Source organism: Hemitrygon akajei, chromosome 13 (genome assembly GCF_048418815.1).
Source record: "Hemitrygon akajei chromosome 13, sHemAka1.3, whole genome shotgun sequence".
Classification (NCBI taxonomy): domain Eukaryota; kingdom Metazoa; phylum Chordata; class Chondrichthyes; order Myliobatiformes; family Dasyatidae; genus Hemitrygon; species Hemitrygon akajei.
The window spans coordinates 17,622,407-17,649,769 of record NC_133136.1 but is presented as its reverse complement, the minus strand read 5'-3'; the positions used below and the strand labels follow the sequence as shown (position 1 = coordinate 17,649,769).

Below are 27,363 nucleotides of genomic sequence, written 5' to 3'. Positions count from 1 at the left end.
ACTGAGTCCTGAGAGAAGTTGCTGAAGAGATAATGGTCAAATTGGTCATGATTTTTTTCAAGAATTATTTGATTCTGGCATGGTCCTGGAGGACTGAAAAATTACAAATGTTACTCCACTCTTTTAGAAGGGAGGAAGGCAAAAGAAAGGAAATTATAGGCCACTTAGCCTAACCTCAGTGCTGGGAAAGTTTTGGAGCCTATTATTAAGGATGAGATTTCAAGGGTACTTGGAGACTAATGATAAACTAAGTTAAAGTCAGTATGATTTCTGTGAAGGGAAATCTTGCCTGACCAATCTGTTAGTTCTTTGAGGAAGTGACAAACAGGTGGACAAAGGAGAGGCAGTGGATGTTGTTTACTTGGATTTTCAGAAGGAATTTGATAAGGTGCCACACATGAAGCTGCTTAACAAGATAAAATCCTATGGCGTTACAGGAAAGATACTGGCATGGATAGAGGAATGGTTGACAGGCAGGAGGAAGCGAGTGGGAATAAAGGGGGCGTTTTCTGATTGACTGCCAGTGACTAGTGGTGTTCCTCAGGTCTGTATTGGGACTGCTGCTTTTCACATTGTTTGTCAGTGATTAGGATAATGGAGTTGATGGTTTTGTGGCAAAGTCTGCAGATGATATGAAGATAGCTGGAGTGGTATTAGTGCTGAGGAAGCAATGCAATTGCAGCAGAGCTTTGACTATTTGGAAGAATGGGCAAAAAAAGTTGCAGATGGAATATACAGTGTTGGGAAATGTATGATAATGCATTTTGGTAAAAGAAACAATAATATGGACTATTATCTAAATGGGGAGAAGGTTCAAACATCAGAGATGCACTGGACTTGGGAGTCGTCATGTAAGACTCATAGAAGGTTAATTTACAGGTTGAGTCTGTGGTAAAGAAGGCAAATGAAATGTTGGCATTTATTTCAAGGGGAATAGAATATAAAAGCAAGGAGATAATGCTGAGGCTTTATAAGACACTGGTTAGGCTGCACTTAGTATTGTCAACAGTTTTGGGCCCCATATCTCAGAAAGTATGTGTTGTCATTGGAGAGAGTCCAGAGGAGGTTCACAAGGATGATTTTAGGAATGAAGGGGTTAACATATGAGGAGCATTTGACAGCTTTGGGCTTGTACTCACTGGAATTTAGAAGAATGCATGGGGATCTTATTGAAATTTACTGAATGTTGAAAGGACTAGATAGGGTGATTGTGGAGAATATATTACATATGGTGGGGTTATCCAGAACTAGATGGCACAGCCTCAAAATTGAGGGGCAACCTTTTGGAACAAAAGTAAGGAGGAATTTTTTAGCCAGAGTGCAGTGAATCTTTCGAAGGCTCTGCCACAGACTGCAGTGGAGGCCAAGTCAGAGCATCAAAGCAGGTGTGTGCGTTTGAGTGGGATCTGGGCTGAATTCTGCTCCTACGTCTTGTGGTCAATTAACCTTGATTCAGCTTTCTTTTTGGTTGATAATGACTATCATTGTTGTTAATAGCATCTTTTGGTATCACTGAAAACAAGAGAATTTACACAGGTAAGAAAGCATGCATTATGTAATCAAAATCCTATTTATTATGTATCTTGACTTTAGCATCAAATAGTGGGATCAAATTTATTATCACTAACTTTTATATTGTGAAATTTGTTTTGTGGTCACAATCCAATGCAAGGACAAAAATTACTGAAGAATAATGAAGTAGTGTTTATGGTCTCCAGAAACCGGGCAGTGGGGAAGAAGCTGTTCTGAACTCGTTGAGTGTGTGGGTCTTCAGGGTCCTGTACCCACATTCCGCATGGTAGTAAATGTGGGAGTATTTTGAATATTTTTCCACTGGCCTGATCTCCTCCTCCTCCTATTGAATGGTTTTGTGTGGTATTGACAGGTATGTCCTTTGCTACCTAGAACCACTATAGCTTTTTGGGCTGCCTCCTTGTATTTTCTATAAATCAGAGGGACTAGTGGAATACTGTTTTCATCTTGAGTGGACTAGAATATAAAGGTTTTTTTTGTACCAAGAATCTTATTCTGGCCTCTGTGGAATTTGATCAAAGACAGTGCACTGACCCATGAGAAGAATGCATCAGTCTTGAAGAGAGTGCAAAGCTAATTTCCAAGCATGCCAGGATTTAATAGAATTAAAAATACACTCAGTGGCCACTTTAATTAGGTACAGGAGTTACCTAATAAAGTGACCACTGCATATGTTTGTGGTCTTCTGCTGTAGCCCATTCTCTTCAAGGTTCTAGTGTTGTGTGTTCAGAGTGTGGTTATTTGAGTTACTATCACCTTCCTGTCACCTGGCCATTCTCTTCTGACCCCTCTCACTAACAAGGCATTTTCACTCACAGAACTACCAATCACTGGATGTTTTTTGATTTCGTACCATTCTCTGCAAACTCTAGGGACTGTTGTGCGTGAAAATCCCAGGAGATCAGCAGTTTGTGAGTTATTCAATCACCCCATCTGGCACCAACAATCATTTCATGGTCAAAGTTACTTAGATCATCTTCTTCCCCATTCTGATGTTTGGTCTGAACAACAACTGAACCTCTTGACCATATCTGTATGCTTTTATGCATTGAGTTGGTGGCACGTGATTGGCTGATTAGATGTTTGCATTAACGTATAGGTATACGTAACGAAGTGGCTGCCAAGTTTATGTTACATTAATCTGATTTGTATCCTGTTCAATTCATAAGGTTGACAAGGAATCTGACCATTTTTTTAAAATGTTAGTTCAACAGGGTTACCCTAAGGCAGAGGAGCCCAGTTAGGCCATTCAGCCCATCAAGTCCAATCCACCATTCAATCACAATTGTTTTATTTCCCCCCTCAGCCTCATTTTCCTTCCTTCTCGCCATAACCTTTATCACCCTTATTGATAAAACTTTACCAACCTCTGTTTTAAATTTGTCCAATGATTTTTCCTCCACAGCTGTCTGTGGCAATGAATTCAACGGATTCACCACCTGTGGCTGAAGAAATTCCTTCTCATCTCTGTTCTGAAAGGATGTCTTTGTATTCTAAGGCTGTGCCCTCTGGTCCTAGTCTCTCCCAGTATTGGACTTATCCCTTAACCGTTCGTTCTCTCTCCTCCTTTCAGTATTCAGCAGATCCTCCCTCATTCTTCTAAACTCAGAGTATAGGCCCAAAGCCATCAAAGACTTCTCAGGTGTTAACCCTTTCATTTCCTGGGATTATACTTTTAAACCTTCTTTGGACAATTGCTAGAACATCCTTGTTTGGATATAGGGCCCAAAGCTATATAAATATTTATAACTATGTAAAGAAAATCTGCTTCCGTTAGTGAGGGAAGCTAATACAGGATGCACAATTTGAAGGTTAGAGTCAGGCCATTTTGGCATGGCATTGACATTGACGAACCTATTGGTACCTAAGCTGAGTGATAGTGAGCCAGTATTTCGGAAGAGCTTTGAAGGTATTTTGTAAGATGCCTTATTCCAAGCACTGAAATGAAAATTCAGCACAGACACATTCATTTTTTATTGTCATATTATTTTCTCATATTAGGAAACAAGTGCTGTCAACTAAGGCCGAAGCTGAGAAGGATGGGGTGAAAGTTCCAACCACATTGGCCGAATATTGCATTAAGACCAAAGTGCCTTCTAATGACAACAGTTCAGACTTGCTTTACGATGATTTGTATGATGATGATATAGATGAGGAAGAAGAAGAAGATGACGCTGACTGCTATGATGATGAGGACTCTGGAAATGAAGAGTCGTGACGTACACAGGCCAGGGAAAGAGCAACGCCACCCCAACATCAGACCAGCACAGAACTTGACACCTGCTGCATCCTGCTGTGCGGGTTGTGAAATGCTCCTTTTGGATGGACCTCTGAACTCAACAGATTTGTCTGAAACCTCCATACTATAATCCCACTATATGATAACTGGATCTGCTCTGTCTCTTCAAACAAAAATTGTCCACATCTGACTCTTAAGCCCTTCGTGTCATGGAAGCTTATGTAAGCCCAGTAATATGATTATGTTTTGGGACGTGGGTGAATAGGGTGATATGGAGATGTAGCACTCAGTAGTAAAATGGACTGCCAAGGTTAAGCTGCTCCTGTCAGAATAGTGTGCAACTCTTGATATTTTTTTCTTAATTATGTGATGAATTCTTTTTCTGGGGTTGGTGAGGGGAGATGGGGTGGGGGGAAGTGTGTAATCTACTGCTTTTGATTCTTAAATATGTTAGTCCTTAGTTATTTCTTTGTCAGATTTTACAAGCCTTGACATCCAAGAGTTTGCATTGAGTTTTTTTTAATTGTAGTTGTAGAAGGTCTATTATATGCTGAGTTTGATCAAGTTTTCTCAACTTTTGTATTTAAAAAAAATTGTGGTCAAAGAGTTCCTTAATTTTGCTTTAAAACAACCAATATTAGTGCGATGTTTGCTGGAACTTAGTATATTTATTTTTATTGCATTCGCTGGATTTTTCACTTGACAAACACGTTTACATGATGAAAGGCGATGGTAATAGATCAGAGAATTATATTAAATAGAGAAATGAAAACCAATACCATGCACTAAATAACATTGCTCTAAATTCCAGCTGCAAGACCTTGATTTTTTTTAATTCTCTATAATTCATTTTCTTCCTTGTTAGGTATCTAAAGCATTTTGTGTTGTCTCCTTTGCTATAGTTTAGTCTTTGCATCTACTAATAAAATGTGAATAAAAATGCTGGTTTTGTTATGAAATATGCAGGTTTCTTATTACTCCATTTTACTTAAGGTTGCCAATTAAATTTCACACCAATTCAATAAAATGGCATAAAAAATTAACATTAGTCAATTGATCAGTTGGAACCATCCAACAAAATAATGCTTTTAGCCTAGCTTTGGGGTGCCAACATTTGGAGAAGGCTTTACTCCTGACGTTTTCATCCGGCTTAATAAAGAAACCCTAAAAAAAACAAACAAAATGCTTTCAAAGATGCAGGGAAATGAAAGGATATTTTAATGCAAGCTCTCAAAAAATCCATTTGATGAATAAAACAACTTGGGCTGCATTCAGTCCACTTGAAATTGGAGAATTAGTATAACTCAATGACAGAAAATAGTTCCAATTCACTACCATTAACTGTGAATAGTGATTTTATGGCCAAAAAGTGGTTCATTGAGAAAAGCAGCAATTTGAACCAGAGATGAAAATATTATGGAACAATGGAATGTAATTGAACTTCAGCTGATAATTCAGTTTTTCCTTTTTATCTCAAATTTTTAGAAAATATAGACAATATTGAACAACCTGCCCTTTTGGATCAAAATGAACAAATGTAAAATCAGTTAAGAGAATTACAGGGGGATGAGAGAGGAGCTGGCCAAAGTTGATTGGAAGGAGTCTAGCATGGGTGATGGGAGAACAGCAATGACAAGAGTTTCAGGGAACAATTCAGAAGGTACAGGAAAGATGCATCCCAAAGATGACTAAGTATTCTGAAGGGAAGATGAGTCAACAGCAGCTGACAAGGGAATTCAAAAACTGCATACAAGCAAAAGAGAAGACATATAATATAGCAAAAATTAGGGAGAAGGTAGATTGGGAAACTTTAAAAAAAAAACAAAAGGCAAGCAACTAAAAAAGCCAAAAAGAGAGAAAAGATGAAATATGAAGGTGAGATAGTCAGTAATATAAAAGAAAATGCCCAAAGTTTTGTCAGATATATGAAAAGTAGAAGAGTGTGGATATTGGACTGCTGGAAAATTGATGCAGGAGAGATAGTAATGGGGACAAAGAAATGACACATAATTTTGTATCAGTCTTCATTGGAAGGCACTAGCAGAATGCTAGAAATGCAGGAGTGAAATGCAGGGTGGGCGTTAGAAGTAAGTGAGTGTTGCTATTATGTAAAGAGAAGGTGCTTGTGAAGCTGAGAAGTCTGAAGGGAGTTGTCACTGGGACCTGATGGATTACACCCCAGGCTTCTGAAAGAGGTAGCTGGAGAGAGAGTGGAGGGATTAGTAATGATTTTCAAGAAACACCAAGTTCTGGCAGAGGAAAATTGCAATGTCATTCCGTTCTTCAAGAAGGGAGGGATGCAGAAGAAAGGAAATTATAGACCAGTTAGTCTGAGCTCAGTGGTTGGGAAGCTGTTAGAGATGATTGTTTAGGATGAGGTCTCAGGATACTTGGAGGTACATATAAAATAGGCCAGTCAGCATTGTTTCCTTAAAGGAAAATCTTGCCTGACAAATCTGTTGGAATTCTTTGAGAAAATAACAGGCAGGATAAACATCAGTAGATGTTGTTTATTTGGATTTTCAGTAGGACTTTGATATGGTGCCACACATGAGGCTGCTTAACAAGATCTCATGATATTACAGGGAAGATACTAACATGGATAGAAAATTAGCTGACTGGCAGGAGGCAAAGAGAAGGAATAAAGGGGGCCTTTTCTTGTTGGCTGCTGGTTACTAGTGCTGTGCCACAGGGGTCAGTGTTGGGACTGTTTCTTTTCACGTTGTATATCAATGATTTGGGTGAAGGAATTGATGGTGTTGAGGCCAAGGTTGTTGATGATATGAAAATATTTGGAGGGGCAGGTAGTGTTGAGGAAGCAGGGTGTCTGCAGAATGACTTGCACAGATAGGGAGAATAGTCAAAGTGGCAGATGGAATATAGTGTAGGGAAATGCACAGTCATGCACTTTGGCAGAAGGACTAAGTGTGGACTATTTTATAAATGGAGAAAATTCAACAATCAGAGGTGCAAAGGTGCTTGGAGAGACCTTGTGCAGGAATCCCTAAGGGAGAAGTTGATGGTAAGGAAAGCAAAAGCATTGTTAGCATTCATTTCTAGAGGTCTAGAATAAAAAGCAAGGATGTTATGCTGAGGCACTGGTCAGACGGCATTTGGAGTAGTGTGAGCAGTTTTGGGCCCCATATCTAAGAAAAAGACATATTGGCATTACAGAGAGTCCAGAGGAGGATCACAAGAGTGATCACAGAAATGTAAGAGTTTATATCAGGAATGTTTGGATTTGGGCCTGTGCTCGCTGGAGTTTAGAATGAGGGGGTTCTCAATGAAGTTTATTAAATATGAAAGGACCCAGAGAAAATGGATCTGGAAAGGATGTTCCCTGTGGTGGATGGCGTATAGGGCCAGAGAGCACATCCTCAGAGTAGAGGCTGAGGTTGTCACTTCTGAACAGAGGTGAGGAATGTTTCAGCCAGAGGGTGGTGAATCCGTGGAATTCATTGCCGTAGACTGTGCAGGCCAAGACATTTGTATATTTAAGGCAGAAATTGATAGGTTCTTGATTACCCAGGGTGTCAAAGGTTACGGGGAGAAAGCAGGAGAAAGGGGTTGAGAGGAATAATTAATTAGCCATGTTGGAATGGCAGAGATGGGCTAAATGACCTTATTCTACTCCTATGTCTTATAGTTCCAGACTATAAAACTATCAAATACATAAATCAATGAAAATAATTTTGGTAATTGCATTGGACAATTTTTTAAGTGTTTCTTCCTCAAATTTTCTTTACGATAGACCACTTGAAGCTGAATACAAATATAATTTTGGACTTCTTGTATCACGTAGGAATCTTGAGAAATAAGATATTTTTTATTGAATATAATGCATTCAATTGCATAACAGTGCTGAAGCTTTGCAATAGTTCAGTTAAGCTAAAAATGTTTTGCTGATGATTTTCTTTTGTACTCTGTGTCTGAGGCTTCTCACTTTAGTGTCAAACAATAATTAGCTAGCATCGATGGATTCCGGTTGCCCTGAAACAGTTTCTCCATGACCGCAATTTCCTGGAGAAACCTTGCACCATGCATTGACAGCGCTAGAATTTGCTAAAAAGTCATCTAAATGGGAATGCAGAAAATGAATCTTTAGTGACATGTTGCACTTCATGATTTTGTATGGTTGAAGCATGTTGTCAACCAGCTGCATGTAGTTTGCTGCTCTGTAGTTGCCAAGAAAATTTTCAACATCCTTGAATACCATCCATGCGATTTTCTCTGGTTTCACTAAAAGTTTCAAATTGCAAAAATGCCTACTTTAATCTTGGCATCAGTTATTCTGAATTGAAATAACAAATATAGACAATTTCCAAAAAAAGGTATGAGATAGGGAAATTTCATGGTGATTTTCATGATCAGCAGCCAAAATCCTTAAGATACACCCAAAGGTACTCAGGAAGTAAATTTTTTGTTGTCCAGTGTTAGAAAATGAATTGGGTAGATGTACATAATGGACAGTATGAAGTTGTTATAAAAAGTTCAGCAGATTGTTTTTAAAATATCTTTGCCTTAAGCATCACAAAGTACTGAATGTTTTGGGGTAATTAAAGGTTTTCTTTTGTCAGAGCTAATTGATACACCATTTACTTAACACAAGTTAAAATCCTTAAATCATTTGAAGTTTGGATTGGATAACTGGATTTTGCTAAATTAAAGAATGAAAGATGGTAAGATACGTACTTATCCAGTGATAATGTTTCAAATTTAAGTTGATGCTGTAGAAGAATACAGAGGATCTTGAATTACTCATAACACTAAAATTCATGGATCTAGTGATCTGGACATTTTGAAGTGGCCATTAGAAGGAAATGCAAATTATAAAGCCTTGTAGCATCCAAGTTTTAACTCTGAATGTTATTGCAAATTTATCAATGTATTGACACTGTAATACAGAGTACCACAATAGGGTAACCATGCTATTACAGCAATTACCTCAATTCTGGTAAGGAGTATGTATGTCCTCCCCATGGTCTAGTGGATTTTCTGTGCGCTCAGGTTTCCTCTCAGTCTAAATACATACTAGTTGGTAGGTTAATTGGTCATTGTAAATTATCCCATGATTAGGCTCTGGTTAAATCGAGGGTGGGGGTTGGTGGGCAGTGCAGTGCAAAGGGCTGGAAGGGTCTGTTCTGCACTGCATCTCAATAAATAATATCAAAGTCTAGTCCTGAAATTGGTCCTCTAAGCACTAGGGGGCATTGTAGCACACACCATTATTATTCTTTGGCTGTGAATATATTTCACAAGAATGGTTAGTTTTTAAATGTTAAGTTCTACTTCAGCTACAAAAGTGAAAACAAAAAATTTTGAGCCTGAGGTTCCATTTCCCTATGTCCCCATTTTCAAATATAAAATCCAGCTTTGGGGGAAGAAATTAATTCCCATTGATCTTTCAATTGTTCTTGTCCATGGGTTGGTTCATTACCTTGTAGCCAGAGTTACTCTGAAAAATATTTGCTTGAATTTTGTTAAGAGGCCATTGCCACTTATTTAGGCCAAGACTATGTTCATTTTAATTATCTTTTTCTGTATTCAGGATATCATTGCTTATGCCAGCAGTTACAACTTTGCCAAAGTTGTCAAAGTCACCTAGAAAAGTAGTCACAATATAATTGTTGCAATACATGATGAACAATGTACACTCATGGTGAGGGGCATAGCATTGAGACTGGTTGCTTTGTGCTAGGAAGGTGGAGCCTTGGATGCCGAAGATGGATTGATCCAGGTAAATGGAATTATTCCACTTCAACCCCAGTGTGTTGTAGATTATAGAAAATTTGGGATATTAGACAATTAAATGCTTTTTGTTGGAAACCCAGTTTTTTACCTGTTTGCTTTTGGGAGTGAAAGTCAGGAGTGCATTGGTACTGAATTTCTAAGGTAGATGCACAGATAGACAGTTTTAAGTTACATATGCCATGCCATATGCTTTGTAGCCCATGTCAATGTCATCCAGGTTTCTTTTTGCTGAGAAAAAAAATCGAAGTTGTTTAGTCATCAACAATTACACCCAAGATGGCCTGTGGCTGCGAGAATGGACTACCTACTAGCACTGTCCTCTTCCTTTATTTGAGATTATTCCATCCAATGCCTTTATTTTGAGAGTATTCACTTTCACTTCACTGTTGGATATCAATTCTTTGATCCAGGCTAAGCCAAGTGTTTCCGATTGAAATCTCAAATGACACCAGATCATTGCTTGACAGTAACTTAAGATTACTGTCTCAAGCCCATATATTTTAAATCATGACTTGTGCATTTCTGAATTGACATTAAAAAACATTTTGTACAAATGCAATAACAGGCATTTGAAAATCAATGAAACAAAAGATTATAGATTCAGGAATCTGGAGCAAAAAAACTGCTGGAGACACTCATGCCTGGGTGTATCTATAGAAAATACTGGTAGTTAACATTTCAGGTCAAGACGCTCATCTGCACTAAAAGATGAGTGCACATGGGTGCACTAAGTTAGGGGAGTGAGAAGAAGGAATGGAGAAAGAGATTGCAAGCAATAGGTAAATCCAATTGAGGACAGTGGAAATGGCACACCAGAAGTATGAAGTGTCAAGTAGAGTCAAAGAACTGCATTTAATGGAATCTGATAGTTGGAGATTGTGGGCAGAGAGAACCAGTGTGTGTTGGGCAATGGAGGAACTAGGTAGATAAGAGGAGACTAGACGAAGAGGAAAGCATGTGATCTCTAATGTCCATGCTGCCAGGCTGTAGACAAACCAGGCAGAATCCAAGGTGCTGTTTCTCCAGTTTGCAGTAGAACATCTATTGCTGGATTTAGTGTATGCATATTTACCTCACTCAAGCTCAAGGTAGTCGTAACTATAGCCCAGGACTTCAAATGATTCAACATAGTCGCTGCTATTGCTCAGACTTAAAATTACTTCATCACTCAGAAAAAGTGAATAAATTACCTTTCAACAGTTTAAAAAAAAAACACACAAATAAAGGTTTCACAAACTTATTGCTCAGAGCTTTTATTAGGTTGAGTTGGAGAGAAATGTAAATAAAATTAAAATATTCACCCAACTTGCTCAGAGTGTTAAGAGCGAGCTGCTGCACTGGATATAATTTTTAAGGTGAAGATCTTTGAAATTACTAGCTCTGGTTAAAAAGGGAGAGATACCCAATAAACTGTGGCAGGGGCACATTGAAATATTAAATAAATAGCGCCAAGGATAAATATACAAGTTATTAGGACACTAAAATTTTAAAAAATGTTTCTACTTATGAACAGGTTTTTGCAAATCATCCAGAGTCTGATGGAAGGCAAATTAACAGTGTACAAGATTGATACAAATACAAAATTGAAGAGATAGTCACATAATAATGTTATGCACAGAATCTGGATTTCTACAATGGTTTTGCTGCCTTCTTGGGATTTTCTATAAAGTTCAGCTGAAACTCAATGAAGGGAACCTTCTTTTCAAAATGCAAAACAGTGCAGTCCACGGAGCTTAAACCAATATGCACAGTTGCTGATGGAGTGTTCATTAAATCTTCCCTGTGAAGATAGGCTTCAAATGCAGAAACCACATCCAACCTCTACTATTACATATACAAATACATACATAAATATATTACATACAACAGCAAATCAAAAGCGAGCAACTGTCACATTTACAGTATGTTAAGATTTCTTTCTCCCCAACAGACATTTGGCCAGAGTTTTCTTCCTTGTTTTACTAAGAATGGGCAACAGCTTTCAACTTAATTCCCCCAGTATGGGGACGTACCATAGTTGGGTTTGTTAACCTGAGACTTCTGTGGTATGCCATTCTGTTGATTCCGCTGCCCAGAACCACCCTGCAAGTCACAACACAAATTGGAAAAATACTTAAATGTATGATTATATGTTAATTTCATTGCTTGTCTCAACTTTTCAAATTCCCCCTCATCCAAAAGGTACTAAATTCTGCTGAGCAATCATTTTATGAGAAGCAGTTAATTATCAAAGTACATGTATATCACCATATACAAACCTGAGATTCACTACTACCTCATAAATTGGCCACCCTTTGGGCATGGAGAGAGTAGATAATGGGGTCCAAGAAACTATTTTTGGTTCACAGAAGCAGAGCTTAACTCAACCCTATTCTCAAATGCTAACTTGCAAGTGATTAATTAGCATACAGAAAGAACCCCAGGAAAAGTCAGCGCTCAGCCTGGAGTATCTGTAAAGCTCAATCTGCTCCATCTATTGTAGCATAATCTAGGAAACTAATATTTGGATGAAGGAATAAATTTCAACGCACATTGTGCAATTACATTTATAAAGAATAGCAGATGAACAATACAGACTGAAACTAAAAATTTTATGGCTTCAATTTCAAAAATATCTTTCAAACATTAAATTGTGACAATTTGGCTAGTTTCTGCAAAAAGTTCCATTAACTTGTCTGCTGTATGAAGGAGTCGGAATGTAAATAGAAGTGAGCATGAAAGTGAAAATTCTTTTGAAAAGTTAATTTTTCAAAAGCAAGATACAAAGCTTTCTGCTCATTAAATTAACAGATATCAAACTTTTGTTTCACCATCCCCCCTCCTTCACAAGGTACTAGTTCCTGCCTAGTCCATGACATCACTGGTTCCCTGGTACTCAACGGGTAATTTGTGATGCATGAGCTGACTCTTCGCATGCAAACATGAGATGTAGAATAAAATCAAAGGATTATTTGTCTACACACCCATGCAATTCAACAGAAGCCAATAAACAGCAATCACGAATTAGAAGTTCGGTTAACTGGCCCCTTTCTTGATCCAACTGTTTCTCATTACAGTTGTGGACTGACTGAAATCCATATTTTAATAACTATCCACATTGTTTAAAAACTTAAAACCCTGTCACTATGAAGCCTCTACAGTGCCTTGCAAAAGTATCCAAACCCCAGCCCTTTGTTCACATGAATGAGTATTACAACCAGGGATTTTGATCAATTTAACTGAATTTTACCTGAGTCACATGCTCCTTTTTTCCACAGTAGAGCCCAAAATCAGAAAATTGTAAAGCATAAAAAACTAAAAATTCAAAAGCAGAAATGTCAACAGTTCAAAAGTATTTATTCCCCTTTGCTCAGTAATTAGTTGAACCACCTCATGCAGCTTTTGGGACAAGTCTCTATTAGTTTTGCATAACGTGATGGAGCAAGATTTGCCTACTTCTCTTCACAAAGTTGCTCAAGCTGTGCCAGGTTAGTTGGGGAGCGGCTGTGGACAGCAATTTTGACATCTTGCAACCACTCCATAGTTAATCTGACAGTACGTGTTGGGTTGTTGTCCCGCTGAGAGACTAGCATCCTTCCCAGTTTAAGCTTCCTGGAGAGGCTAGCAGCTTTTTATCCAGGATATGTCTCTATTTAGCAGCATTGCTCATCAATCCTGACCAGATTCCCAGTCCCTGCTACTGAAAAGTATCCCCACGGCATGATGATGTCTCCACCATACTTTACAGTATAGGCTTGGTGTTACATGGCTGATGTGTAGTACACCACATGTACAACTTAGCGTTGAAGCCAAAACGTTCTACATTAGTCTCATTCAATCACAAGACCTTTTTACACATCTTTAAGCAATTTTTTGCAAAGTCATTATGGGCAAGGATATGCTTTTTTTCAGCCAGTGCTTCTTCCTTGCCACTCTTTCATCAATACCATTTTTGTACAAGGCCTTAAGAAATAGTGAAGCCATGAACAACAACTCCAGTTGTAGCCAATGCCTTCTACAGCTCACTAAGAGTGGCTGTTGGCATCATAGTAGCCTCCCCTACAAGTGCCATTCTTCTCCAGTGACTTAAGTTTAGGGGTCGGCCTGACCAAGGTAATGTGGTTGTGGTTTCATTTGTCCCCCCATAGTGGACTGCACAGAGTTTGGTGTATGTTCAGTGCCTTTGAATTGGTCCTGTACCCCTCCCCAGATCTGTGCTTCCCTATTATCCCAAACTTTTCTTGAATGCTCTTTCGTCTTCATTTTGGTTTGGTCTGTTGAAAATCTACCACTGTTGGACCTTACAGAGGAAAGCGGTATTTAGAAGAGGTATTTTATGAAGTTAGTGAAAACAAATGATCCTCCAATTTTCTACATCAACAAGTTGGGTGAGTTTGGTAACGTAATACCTGTATATTGCACCTGAGGAAAGTTAATGTAGTAATTTCAAAGGGGATGAATACAGTTTCAGCCTCACAATTTTTAGTAAATTGTGGACATATCTTATTTTTCTTTTGATTTGACACGATACATAATGTTTCGTAGATTAGCTACAAAAATCCTACTTTAATATACTTTAAATTTAGAAAATGAGACAGTAAAATGTGAAGATAGTTATGTGGGCTGAGTACTTTTTCAAGGCACCATTAAAAACACAAAACTCAATTTCTTGCATTGTTTTGAACATGTATTTTTGAAAGATGTGCAGTTCGCATTTTAAAAGAATATTTTCTTAAATACTTGTTACCTGATTATCCTGCTGCAAATGATGGTGCAGCATTTGGGAGTGAGCCTGCTGGTGAGCTGACACAATGTGCAGGAAAGGGGGTGCGTACCCTGTAGCAGCACTAGGATTTAGCGTTCCTGTTCCTCCAAGAGCTGACGGCAAATTGAATGGAGGGGGTGTACCAGCATGAAATCCCTGCTTGTCAAAAGACTACAGGGAAAGGAAAAAGAACAAGTCTTAATAAAACCTAATTATGGCATATTTATTTATTTAGAGGTACAGCACAGAACAGGCCCTTCCAGCCCAACAAGCTGCACCATCCAGCATCCCCCTACTTCATCTAGCCTAATCACAGGACAATTTACAATGACCTATTAACCTACTGAGCAGTAGACCTTTGGAATGTGGGAGGAAATTCACGTGTTCGGGGGACAATGTACAAACTCCTTAGAGATGGCGTTGTAAATTAATGTGAAACTAGCACAAGAGTAATTGTGTCGTGCTAATCGCTATGCTACCATGGCATTCAAATTCAAAATGCTATCTTTCTGCATTGCTTCAGATAGTCTCAAGGCCATTGCTTTGCTTTCTCTCTCCAAGCAAAATGACTTCAGTATAATGCATGTGATCAATTACTAACCAGGACAGAGGAAGTACTACTACTTATTGTGGCTGAATGATGAGATTCAACAGCAGCCAGGCAACGAATCCTATCCATGCCAAAGATGCCGATGAATAAAAATAGTGTTATTTGACTTTTCAAATCAGATATTATTCATATTCTGGAAGCTTAAGTCAGCAGATATAAGAGCTGAGAGTGTTTTTAATTTATGGCAATGACACAGGCAGATAATAGGCAGATAACAGGCAGATAATTTATGGCAATGACACAGGCAGAAAATAAGAACCCACTTACTGAAAAGCAACAGCTGCATTCAAGGAATTGAATTTAACCTTATTAAAGTGTAAAGTGTACAAATGTATTATTTCTTACAGAAATGTTAAGCATGTATTGCTGAATTCTCATTGTTTTCTAGAAGTGGAAATCCAGTTCCGGTGTGTAGTAATTAATTACTATGCAGTCAGTCGGATTCCCTGAATTCATAAAGAAATGAGCTAAAGAATTGTAGACAATTGATTTCCAGCTTATCATTCAGCAACACCTACAGGCTTTGATCAAGTAGCAAGCATTCTACCACAATCCTAAATTTGCTTGGGTAATCTTTGTCATAACCGAGCAACACAAAATGTTGGGGGTACTGAGCAAGTCAGGGAGTATCTATGAAGGAGAAATGAACAGTTTTGGGACAAGATCCTTCACCAGACCTAGAAAGGAAGGGGCAGAAACCAGAATAAAAAGGTGGGGAGAGGGGAAGGGATACAAGCAGGTAGGTGATAGGTGAAATGAGGTCAGGGGAGATTAACAGAAATGATGTGAGAAGCTAAGAGGTGGTAAGTGGAAGGAGTAGGAATCTGATAGTTAAGGACAGTAGACCATAGAATAAAGGGAAGGAAGAGGGGGAGGTGATGGGCAGGAGGGGAACAGAAGGTGAGGGCCACCAAAATGAGGGGAACAAAGCTTGGGGAGAGGGGTGGGGGAAAAGTGAGTCAGAAGGAAGTGAAATCCACAAAAAGTAGTGGATACAGCCCAAAACATCATAGACAAAACCCTCCCCACCACTGAGCACATCTACATGGAGCGCTGCTGCAAGAAACCAGCATCTATCAATAAGGACCCCCATCGTCAAGTTCCATGCTCTATTCTTTTTGCTGCCATCAGGAAGGTGCTACAGCAGCCACAGGACTCACACCACCAGGTTCAGGAACTGTTATTACCCTTCAACCATCAGGCTCTTAAATAGCAGGGATAACTTCACTTGCCCGTCTCACTGAACTGTTCCCACAACCTATGAATCCACTATCAAGGACTCTTCAGTTCATGTTCTCGATACTTATTCCTTATTTATTCATTATTTTTTTTGTATTTGCAGTTTGTCTTTTCCACATGGGTTGGTTGTCCGTCCCGTTGGGTGCAGTCTTTCATTGATTCTATGTTTCTAGGATTTACTGTGAATGTCTGCAAGAAAACTAATCTCAGGGTTGTATATGGTGATTTATGTACTTTGATGATAAATTTACTTTGAACCTTGATTACCTGGCGTTAAGTGAAATCGATGTTCATGATAACAGATTGGAAACTACTGAAGAAGAATCTGAGGTGTTGCTCCTCCAACCTGAACTTGGCTTCGCAACAGAGGAAGCTGTGGATAGACATGTTGATGTGGGGTGCAAAGTGGAATTGAAATGGGTAGCTACCAGGAGATCCTTGCTATTGCAGCTGGGATCTCAATGAAGTGCCACCCCCCCACCCCCCCATCTGTGTGAGTCTCAAAACTGCGAAGAGGCTGATCAAGAGTACCCGATGCAATTAGACGCTAAGTCTCCCCTCACCCCAATCTTATAAGGATAGGGTTCCTCTTATCTATCACCTCAGAGCTTCCACATCTAACACATCCTACTCCACAACCTCTGCATCTCCAGTGGAATTCCACCAGCAAGCACCTTTTCCCCTTCGAAGAGAAAGCACTCTTCGCTTTCTGCAGGGATCGCTCTCTCCGCGACTCCTTTGTCCACTCGACCCCCCCCACCACCGTTCTCCCTCCTGGCACTATCTCTGTAACCATGCTGAATGCTACACAAGCCTCTACATCTCCTCCCTCATCATGATTCAGAGCACCAAACAGTCCTTCCAAGTGAGGTGACAAGTCTGCCAGTATCATTTATTGCATCTGTTGTGCCTCAACACAGACTGGGGTCCACTTCATAGTCGGCTGGTGGCACATGGAAGTTCCCGGGTTTGAATCCAGTCCGCCGTTCCTGAGTGTGCTTTCCATCCGTGCCGGGTTGAGTGTTGAGCTCACAACTGGACCTCATAAGAAAAATGCTGCTTAATGTCCGCGTGAGGAGTGGCACGTTAAACAGTCTTTTTCTTCCGCGCCTTGTAAGGCGTGAAAATGCCTGATGCTGGCCTCTCAGGCCTGAGTCGACGTCTTCATCATCATTAAGTACCAGGATCTCCCAGTGGCTACCCATTTCAATTCCCAATCCCACACTGCCATGCCTATCCACGGCCTCCTCTAAGGTCACGATGAGACAAAACACAGGTTGAAGAAACAATCTCATGTTCCGTTTAGGTAGCGCCCAACCTAACAGCATGAACACTGATCTCGCTAACTTCTGATAAAACGCTCCTGTTCAGTTCCCTCCCCCTCCTACCTTTCTTTCCCCCTCATTCTGGTGGCCCTCTCACACCTTCTCTTCCCCCCCCCCCCATAACCTGCTCATCACCTCCCTTTAGTTCCCCACCTTCTTCCCTTTATTTCATAGTCTACTGTCCTGTCCTATCAGATTCCTCTGCCTCCTCCCGTTGACCTCATCCAGCTAACACCTCCCAGCTTCTCACATCGTTCACTTTAATCCTCTCTTCCTGCCTACTTACCTTATCTGCACTCACCTATCACCTGCCAGCTTGTATTCCTCTACCCTGCTTCTTATTCTGGCTTCTGCCCCCCCCCCCCCCCCCCATCCAGTCCCCATGGAGGGGACTATTTACCCCCCTACATAGATATCATACTACCAGGCCCGAGTTCCTCTAGCAATTCGTGTGTGTTGCTCAAGGTTTCCAACTTTTCAAGGTTTTTTGCAGAATTGCTCGTGTCTTTATCATAACTGATATCCAATGACTGGTAATAATCCTGCTGCATACATCTGACGCTTGGAAAGGGAATGGTGCATTTCACAAAGCACTGAAAAGGTCAGTGTTTCCAACAGTCCCAACAGACAAAAAAACACAATCCTCCCTACTTGAAGTAAGATTCACGTTCATTGGTTTTATCATTCATACTTGTTTTAAATGCATAGCGATATTCTTGATCAACACTTTGTAGACTCCTCACAACTCATTTCTACACGTAACTATGTTGTCAGTTGACAACTATATCATATTTCATTCATGTCATTAAAATAGATTGCAAAAGTAAGAACCAAACACTGATTCGTATGGTATCCCATCAATAATCTGCCAACACAAAAATAACACATAGAAAATGATGGAGGAACTCAGCATGTCAGGCAGCAGCTCTGGAAATAGTCAATGTTTCAGGCCGAGGCCAAGACCCTTCACCAGGACTGGAAAGGCAGAAGCCAGAATTGGAGGGGGAGGGGGGAGGGGGGGGGGAATGAAAAAGGCTGGGAGGTGATAGGGGAGAGTGGACCATGGGGAAAAGAGAAGGAGCAGGGGGACCAGGGCAGGTGAGGTGAAGAAAATGGTAAGAGGGGAGCCACAGTGAGGAATGGAAGGGAAGGGGGGGGGGGGGGGGGAAATTACCAGAAGTTAAAGAAATTGAAAAATAACCTGTTTATTCTGACTTTTTTTTCAGCCAATCTCCATGCAATCAGCCATGCTAATTTATCATCCTCAGCTCCAAGCTTTGACAACTATATACATACTATATGGACTAGTTCTCTAAGAGCACTCATCTCTCCAGCACTATTTACCAACAATGACTACATTAAGTTCCTTGTTCTCCTTTGATTTCTCTATTTCAAATATATCAAGTGCTTTCTTACTGTAAAAATACATGACAACCATTTGTTTAATATCAAAGCCATCTCTTTCCCTCTCAGCAGGAATTTATCAGTGGACCCCACACTGATCCCTGCTGAACACGTCTGATAAGCAATTCGTTGTTGACACAAAACTTGGTGGGGTTATGGATAGTGAGGAAGGTTGTCAAAGGATGCAACAAGACATAGGTTAGTTGAAAATTTAGGCTAAGAAATGGCAAATAGTGTTTAATCCAGGTGAGTGTGTGGGGGAACATTTTCTGAGGTCAAATACAAGACAGTAATTGGCAGGACCCTCTGCAGTACTGATGTAGATGCAAGTCTATACTTCACTGAAAACCCATCCGCCAATACACCACCACCCAATTTGTGTCACCCCCACACAGATAAAAAGCATGTACTTCCCACCTTCTAAGGAAAACTCAGCAAAAAGGCTGAGAAATACCATGCATTAGAACAAAAAAAAAGTAAATATATTCACCTGAGTCTTGTACACTGAGCCAGTCATGTCAGGCACACCAATGTTAGTGGAGTTCACCGAAATACCTAGAACATAAAATGCATCATTATGGTAAATGAAAGCTGTATTCTTCTCAGGAATCCCCAAGTCATGACTAAACTGAAGCAAATGTTCTACCTAGTTTATTTTTGTGTTGACGTCAAGTTAGTTGTTGACAAAGATACACTTTAAAAGGAAAATCCTCTTCTCAGTCTGTAAGTACACCATCAAATCGTAAAGCACTCTGATCTTTCTTATACCTCTGGATTTCACGGGTTATCCCTGATGTAGAAAACTATTCCCCAGCCTCCCAACTGGAGGTCAGAAATACTTTAAAGATCAGATGCTGGTATTTCGTACCACCTGCTCCATTACTGGACTCAGTTTCGTGGCTATGGAGCATCATATTGTATAAAGTCATCGGATGCACTTTATATCTGGCTTCTCAATAGTCCAAGTAGTAAATAAAAACTTGATGACCTGCATTATTTGGCGTAGCTATGTTATGTTTTTTCTCAGTAAGTGCTTTGTGAGCGTGGAGACTGGGTCCCAATAAGTAGGAAAGCAGAAACTCTTTCTTTCTTCCTTAAATCTTTTTATTAATTTTTAAACAAACATAAATGAAACATGAATACAGAGAGTTTGAGAGTACATAGTTAATAGTTTAAATAAACATTCAAATAGATGATAATCAATATATAACCTCCCAAACTCATGGTAATTACGAACAAAAGAAATTTTAAAAAAACAAAAAAAAGAGAAAAAAACTAACCAACATGGGCCATTGCATTATGTCAAATATATACAGTAGTGCCAATAACTCTGTACCTCCATCCAAATACCGTAGATGTCGGATTATAAGCCGCTACTTTTTTCCCACATTTTGAACAGCTTTGAACACTGCGGCCTTTACTACGGTGCGGCTAATGCATGATTTTTTTTCATGCCGCCAAAAACATTTTGCCTCGTAACAGTAGACCAATAAAATTGATGAGTAGTTCACAGAGGTCCAATGAAATTGTACGATAAATCAAGCGCACTTTCACAATTAAATTATTGTAAATCAGTCATTTGTACTCACCCTCATCAACATGGAAAACACTCGAAGAAAAGCATTGTGCTGCCTTTATGGCAGTTATTTAGTTTATAATATTTTCGCTTAGTAATTCATTTGTTAGTATTTTCTAGTTAAAGTTAGAAGTACTACATCCCGGGATACTATGACGTCACATCCAGTTTCGCCGCGTCTTGTGGGAAATACCGGTTTGCGATAAACGGGAAGGTGGGGGCATTAGGCAAGCGCGAAACGCTGCTTTTAAGTTAAAGGCGATCAATAACTTTTCCTGGTAGGCTGCAGTATATATTTTTTTACCAGTCGTTAGGAGATATTGGAATGTATACGCAACGTAATTTGTGTGTTACCGATACGTATGTATATTTAAAAGTAGCCGTGTTACAGGCACGGTTCGAAAAAAAGCATTTGCAATATGTATTTGTTTATGTTACCATATGGATTTAATTAAAAGTTAAAAAATCCTCACGTGTAATATCTTTCTGTGTAAATATCTTATATTACAACGTGGGACACCTGCGGCCTAAAATCCGGTGCGGCTTGTACAAGTACAAAATTGATTTTCTTTCTAAAATTAGAGCCAGCGGCTTTTAATCAGGTGCGCTCTGTAGTGCGAAATCTACGGTAATTAAGGATAATAAAAGTGAGGTTTAGGAAAAGACAATTTAACTCATATGAACATTTTGAATAAATGGTCTCCAAGTTCCTTCAAATTTAACTGAAGGATCAAAGACAACACTTCTAATTTTTTCTAAGCTCAAACGAGATAGTTTGAGAAAAGCGCTGAAATATAGTTGGAGGATTAATTTCTTTCCAATTCAATAGATCTTCTAGCCATTAATGTAACAAATGCAATCATCCGTCGAGCTGAGGGGGATAAACAACTATTATCTGCCATTGGTAAACCGAAAATTGCAGTAATAGGATGCGGTTGGAAATTGATATTCAGAACTGTTGAAATAATACTGAAAATATCTTTCCAGTAATTTTGCAAAAAAGGGCAAGACCAAAACATATGGGTCAATGAAGCAACATCAGAATGACATCTGTCACAGGTTGGATTAACATAAGAATAAAATCGAGCAAGTTTATCCTTAGACATATAAGCTCTATGTACAACCTTAAATTGTATTAGGGCATGTTTAGCACAAATAAAAGAAGAATTGACTAATTGTAAAATTTTCTCCCACTGCTCAGTGGGTATAAGACAATGAAGTTCTTTTTCCCCATTCCTTCTTAATTTTTTCTGATACTTCTGGCTGTATTTTCATGATCATATTATAAATGACAGCTACTAAACCCTTCTGACAAGGATTCAGAGCTAAAAAAATTTCCGTAATGTCCGATGGACATAATTTCGGAAAAGACTAACTCAGTATTCAAAAAATTTCTAACTTGCAAATATCTAAAAAAATGAGTTTTAGGTAAATTATATTTATTAGATAGCTGTTCAAAGGACATAAAACTATTATCTAAAAATAGATCACGAAAACATGTTATACCTTTTGTTTTCCATAAAACAAAGGCTTGATCCATAAAAGAGGGCCGAAAAAGAAAGTTAGATATTATAGGGCTTGATAAGATGAACTTATTCAAGCCAAAAAATTTACAAAATTGAAACCATATTCGCAATGTATGTTTAACTATAGGATTAGTTATTTGTTTATTCAATTTAGATAAAGAAAAAGGAAATGAAAATCCTAAAATTGAAAACAATGAAAAGTCTTGTACAGATTTACATTCCAAATTTACCCATTGTGGGCAAGCTGCTATAGTCGATTCTTGTGTCCAAAATATTAAATATCGTATATTAACTACCCAATAGTAAAATCTCAGGTTTGGCAAAGCCAAACCACCCTCCTTCTTAAGCTTCTGTAAATATTTTTTGCTTAGTCTAGGATTTTAATTCTGCCACAGATAGGAAGATATTTTGGAGTCAATAATATCAAAAAAAGATTTAGGAATAAAAATTGGTAATGCTTGAAATAAATATAAGAATTTGGATAATACCATCATCTTAATAGCATTAATTTGACCAACCAATGACAAAGATAATGGAGACCACCTGGTAACAAGTTGCTTAATTTGGTCAATTAATTTGCTCTTTTAGGAAGTGGACTCCTGAAGTTGAACAGGCCCTGAGAGACTGCTTCGGTACTACTAACTGGGATGTACTGCAAGGGGGGCTCTGTGGGGGCGTTGAGGAGGTCACTGAATGCACAACGGACTATATTAACTTTTGTGTGGATGCAGTTGTCCCTGTTAGAACTGTTCGCTGCTATCCCAATAATAAGCCCTGGATCACTAGTCACATCAAAGGCCTCCTAAACCAGAAGAGGGCCTTTAAAGATGGTGATCGGTTGGAGCTTAAAAGAGTTCAGAAGGAACTCAGAGTACAGATAAGGGGGGCAAAGGAGCAGTATAGGAGGAAGCTAGAACAAAAGCTGCAGAAAAAAAGCATGAAGGAGGTGTGGGATGGGAAGCGGGGGGCGAACATAAGTGGAGATGTGGAGAAAGCGAACCAGCTGAACAACTTCTTCAACAGGTTCGACAGCACAATCTCATGCTCACCGCAGAAATCCACACCAGGCTTACTTCCCTCACAGGAAAATAGCCACTCACAGGAGACCTTGCCCACGCCCAGGATTACGGCTGCACAGGTGGAAGGTCAACTGAGGAAGATCTGTACCAGCAAGGCGGCTGGACCGGATGGAGTTTCCCCACGATTACTGAGGGTCTGCGCGACTGAGCTGGGAGAACCACTACAGCGCATCTTCAACATGAGCCTGGAGCAGAGAAGAGTACCCAGACAGTGGAAAACATCCTGTATTGTCCCGGTACCGAAGAAACCACAACCAAAGGAGTTGAATGACTTCAGACCTGTTGCCTTGACGTCGCACGTGATGAAGACCATGGAGCGGCTGATAATACAGAATCTGAGGCCACAAACCAGGCACGCCCAGGATCCTCTTCGCAAAATGAGCGAAGGGCGCTGAGTAGGCTACAGTCAATTATGGATAACTCTGAACATCCTCTACATAGCACCATCCAGAGACAGAGAAGCAGTTTCAGCGACAGGTTACTATCGATGCAATGCTCCTCAGACAGGATGAAGAGGTCAATACTCCCCAATGCCATTAGGCTTTACAATTCTACCGCCAGGACTTAAGAACTTTTTAAAAGCTATTATTAATGCTTTTTGAGATAGTGATTTAGATGCATATCATATTCTTTACTGAGTTAAGTATTGTATGTAATTAGTTTTGCTACAACAAGTGTATGGGACATTGGAAAAAAGTTGAATTTCCCCATGGGGATGAATAAAGTATCTATCTATCTATCTATCTATCTATCTATCTATCTAAAGGTAAAAAATTAACTTTAAATAAATCTTTGTTTTTTGGTAATTTTAATACCCAAATAAGTAAAATAATCTGTGACAACTTTAAATGGTAAATGTTTATAAATTGGAACTTGCATATTTAATGGAAATAATTCGCTCTTATTAAAATTCAATTTGTAACCAGAAAAGTTACTAAACTGAGCAAGCAAGGACGAAATAGCAGGAATAGATCTCTCAGGGTCGGATATGTATAGTAACAAATCATCAGCATATAATAACTTGTACGTCCCTTCCCCACGAGTAATACCCAAAATATTAGGTGATTCACGAATGGCTATAGCTAAAGGTTCCAAAACAATGTCAAATAGTGAAGGACTTAAAGGACAGCCTTGCCTTGTACCACGGAATAACTGACAAAAAGGAGATCGTTGATTATTGGTAAAGACCGAAGCCAAGGGTTTATAGTATATTAATTTAATCCATGATATAAATTTCGAACTAAAATTAAAATGCTGTAACGTATTAAATAAATATGGCCATTCAACTCTATCAAATGCTTTTTCAGCATCTAAGGAAATGACACATTCTGGTATTTTGGGTGAAGGAATATAAATAATATTAATTAATTTTCTAATGTTAAAAGATGAGTAGCGGTTTTTAATAAATCCAGTCTGATCTTCAGAAATAATTCGAGGTAATATATTTTCTAATCTAGTGGCCAAAATTTTACTAAAAATCTTAAAATCCGTATTCAGCAAAGATATAGGCCGATAGGATGCACATTCAGTGGGATCTTTATCTTTTTTAAGAATTAAAGAAATAGAGGCTTCATAAAAAGATTGTGGCAATTTACCTATAGTTAACGCATCTTTAAAAATTTTACAAAGCCAAGGAGAGAGTATAGAGGAAAAGGATTTTAGAAATTCTACAGTATAACCATCCGGACCAGGAGCTTCATTGAAAAAGTAGCCTTTTTTATTTCAGTTTCCGTAATAGGTGCATCTAGGAATACACTATCCTCTGTTGTTAATTTTGGGATATTCAATTTTTTTTTAAAAAATTCATCTATTATAGAAGAATCCTCAACAAATTCTGATTGATATAAAAGAATAATAAAAATCTTGAAAGGCTTTATTTATCTCTTTATGGTCGATCGTCAGTGCCATCTCGTTTACGAATCCTAGTAATTTGTCGTTTAACTGAAGCAGTTTTCAATTGATTAGCCAATAATTTGCCAGACTTATCTCCATGTACATAAAACTGGGTTCTAGATTTAATTAACTGATTTTCAATCTTAAAGAGGATAATAACAAACTATGCTCCATTTGAAGTTCCACTCTTTCTTTATAAAGTTCTTTGCTGGGGGTCACAATAAATCTCATCAATTGCTTTGATTTTATCAACCAATGTTAATATTTTAGAATTAGTTCGTTTCCTAAGTATGAAATAATCTGTCCATGAATAAATGCTTTAAAAGTGTCCCATAAAATTCCACTAGAGATCTCTGCTGTAGAATTTGAGAAAAACAAATCAATTTGTTGTTTCATAAAATTAAGAAAGTCTAAGTCCTACAATAAAATAGAGTTGAACCTCCAAGATTTAGCAAATTAGTAGATGAGTCCATTGTCTTAATAGATAGCTTCAAAGGTGCATGGTCAGAAATGGTAATGGAGTCATATTTACAATCAATAACATCTGTAAGTAAACGGTGATCAATAAAAAAGTAATCAATTCTTGAATAATTATGATAAACATGAGAAAAGTATGAAAACTCTGTCATTGGGGTGTAAAAAACGCCAAATTTCGGAAATTCCAGAATCAATCATAAAGGAATAAGAGAGGCCGATTTATTCAGAAGAGCTTGGGTGGGCTTAGATCTATCCATCGAAGGGTTTAAACAACAGTTAAAATCCCCACCCATTATCAGCATGTACTGATTCAAATTGGGAAAGGATGTAAATAGACACTTAAAAAATTCAGTTTGGAGCATAAACATTAACTAAAACAACTTTTTGATTAGAAAGTAGACCAGTAATAAGCAAAAATCTACCTTGTGGGTCTGAAATTGTTTCATAGTGTATAAAGGAGGTTGAAGAATCTATAAAAATGGAAACGCCTCTTACTTTGGCTTGGGAATTCGAGTGATACTGTTGGCCCTTCCAAAACTTAAAAATCATTGACTATCCACCTTCCTCACATGAGTCTCTTGTACAAAGATAATATTAGCATTCATTCTGTGGAATACTTTGAATATTTTTTCCCCGTTTGATCGGATGACTTAAACCATTAGTATTCCAAGAAACAAAATTAATATCCATATTGCCAATATTTATTACAATTAACACATAAGGTTAAAAAAAAGATGAACTCATGAATCCAGAAGAGGGAAGTAAGTTCAAGGAGGAACCGGAAGTCATGACACTGCACCCATTTTTGTAGTTTCGAATCAGCCCATGAAGTAAAACTAAGCGTGAAGCAAGCAAAAAGAAAAATCCCCCTCCCTCCACCCTCAAAACCCCAGGAAAAAAGCCAAAAAGAGGCAAGCAAGCGATCTAATACTAAAATTACCCCCATGTCTCAAGACGGCAACTCAAACAGAAAAGTTAAATAAAAGATACAAACCACATATATTATAAGAAAGGGTTAGTATAACAAAGATTAAAGTATAAAATTAGTATTATATATATATAAAAAAGGATTTTTAAAAAATTATGATAAAACCCATAAATGGATAATATTGTATTAGTGTTTTAAAAGAAAGTCCTTAAACTTATTTTTTTAAACTTTTTTTTATTGTGTTTTCAAATAGTTACAGAATAAAAGTGTGTGAAAAAGAAAATATGTGTTACCCATCCCCCCTCCCCTTAACCCCTCCCCCCTAACATCCCTATGAAAGAAAAAAGAAAGAAAAAAAAAGGAATGCCTGGATATTGGAAGATCCCCACATGCTCCATGGAGTTCGTAATAACTTTAGTATATATATTTATTTCTTTCCCCAAGTAACCAATTATTTCATCTTTGGAGCGCCTATATATTTAATCCTGTCTTTTGTAAATAAGGGCGCCAAATTTTCAAAAATGTTTCATATTTATCTCTTAAATTATAAGTAATTTTTTCAAGTGGAATACAGCCATAAATTTCTTTCTTCCAACAATCTATACTTAAATATGTATCCGATTTCCAAGTAACTGCAATAGCTTTTTTGGCTACTGCCAATGCAATTTTTATAAATTCTTTCTGATATTTATTCAATTTGGATATCGGTTTTATCCCTTCAATATCACCTAGTAAAAATAATATTGGATTATGTGGAAGTTGTATTCCAATAATTTGTTCCAGTAAAACTCTTAAATTTGTCCAAAAAGGTTGAATTTTAGAACAAGACCAAGTAGAATGTAAAAAAGTACCAATTTCTTGGTTACATCGGAAACACTGATCAGATAAATTTGGGTTTAATCTTAAAACTTATTCAGACACATCAAAATGGATGTGACGTATCCAAGCACTAAGGTCTTTCGGGGAAAAGAAACGACATCTTAGAAAAGTTTTTTATTTTTAAAAAAATCTTAATATTTAAACGTTAAAAATATAAAAA

General features: G+C 38.3%; 2 protein-coding genes across 7 annotated transcripts in view; one reads left to right on the top strand and one right to left on the bottom strand.

Moving 5' to 3' along the window:
* ube2r2 (ubiquitin-conjugating enzyme E2R 2) overlaps positions 1–4,731 on the top strand; it is a 101,410-nt gene extending 96,679 nt beyond the window's left edge. For both annotated transcript variants that reach the window (XM_073064214.1, XM_073064215.1), the window contains one exon: positions 3,535–4,731. In XM_073064214.1, coding sequence (XP_072920315.1) covers positions 3,535–3,751 — 217 coding nt within the window. In that variant the 3' untranslated portion in view covers positions 3,752–4,731. The remainder of the gene's footprint in view (positions 1–3,534) is intronic.
* A 6,019-nt stretch (positions 4,732–10,750) lies between these two features.
* Positions 10,751–27,363, bottom strand: part of ubap2a (ubiquitin associated protein 2a) — a 107,110-nt gene continuing 90,497 nt past the window's right edge. For all 5 annotated transcript variants that reach the window (XM_073064208.1, XM_073064210.1, XM_073064209.1 and 2 more), the window contains exons 26-28: positions 19,336–19,400; positions 14,250–14,438; positions 10,751–11,605 (exon numbers count right to left, since the gene is read on the bottom strand). In XM_073064208.1, the coding sequence (XP_072920309.1) occupies positions 11,510–11,605; positions 14,250–14,438; positions 19,336–19,400 (350 nt within the window). In that variant the 3' untranslated portion in view covers positions 10,751–11,509. The remainder of the gene's footprint in view (positions 11,606–14,249; positions 14,439–19,335; positions 19,401–27,363) is intronic.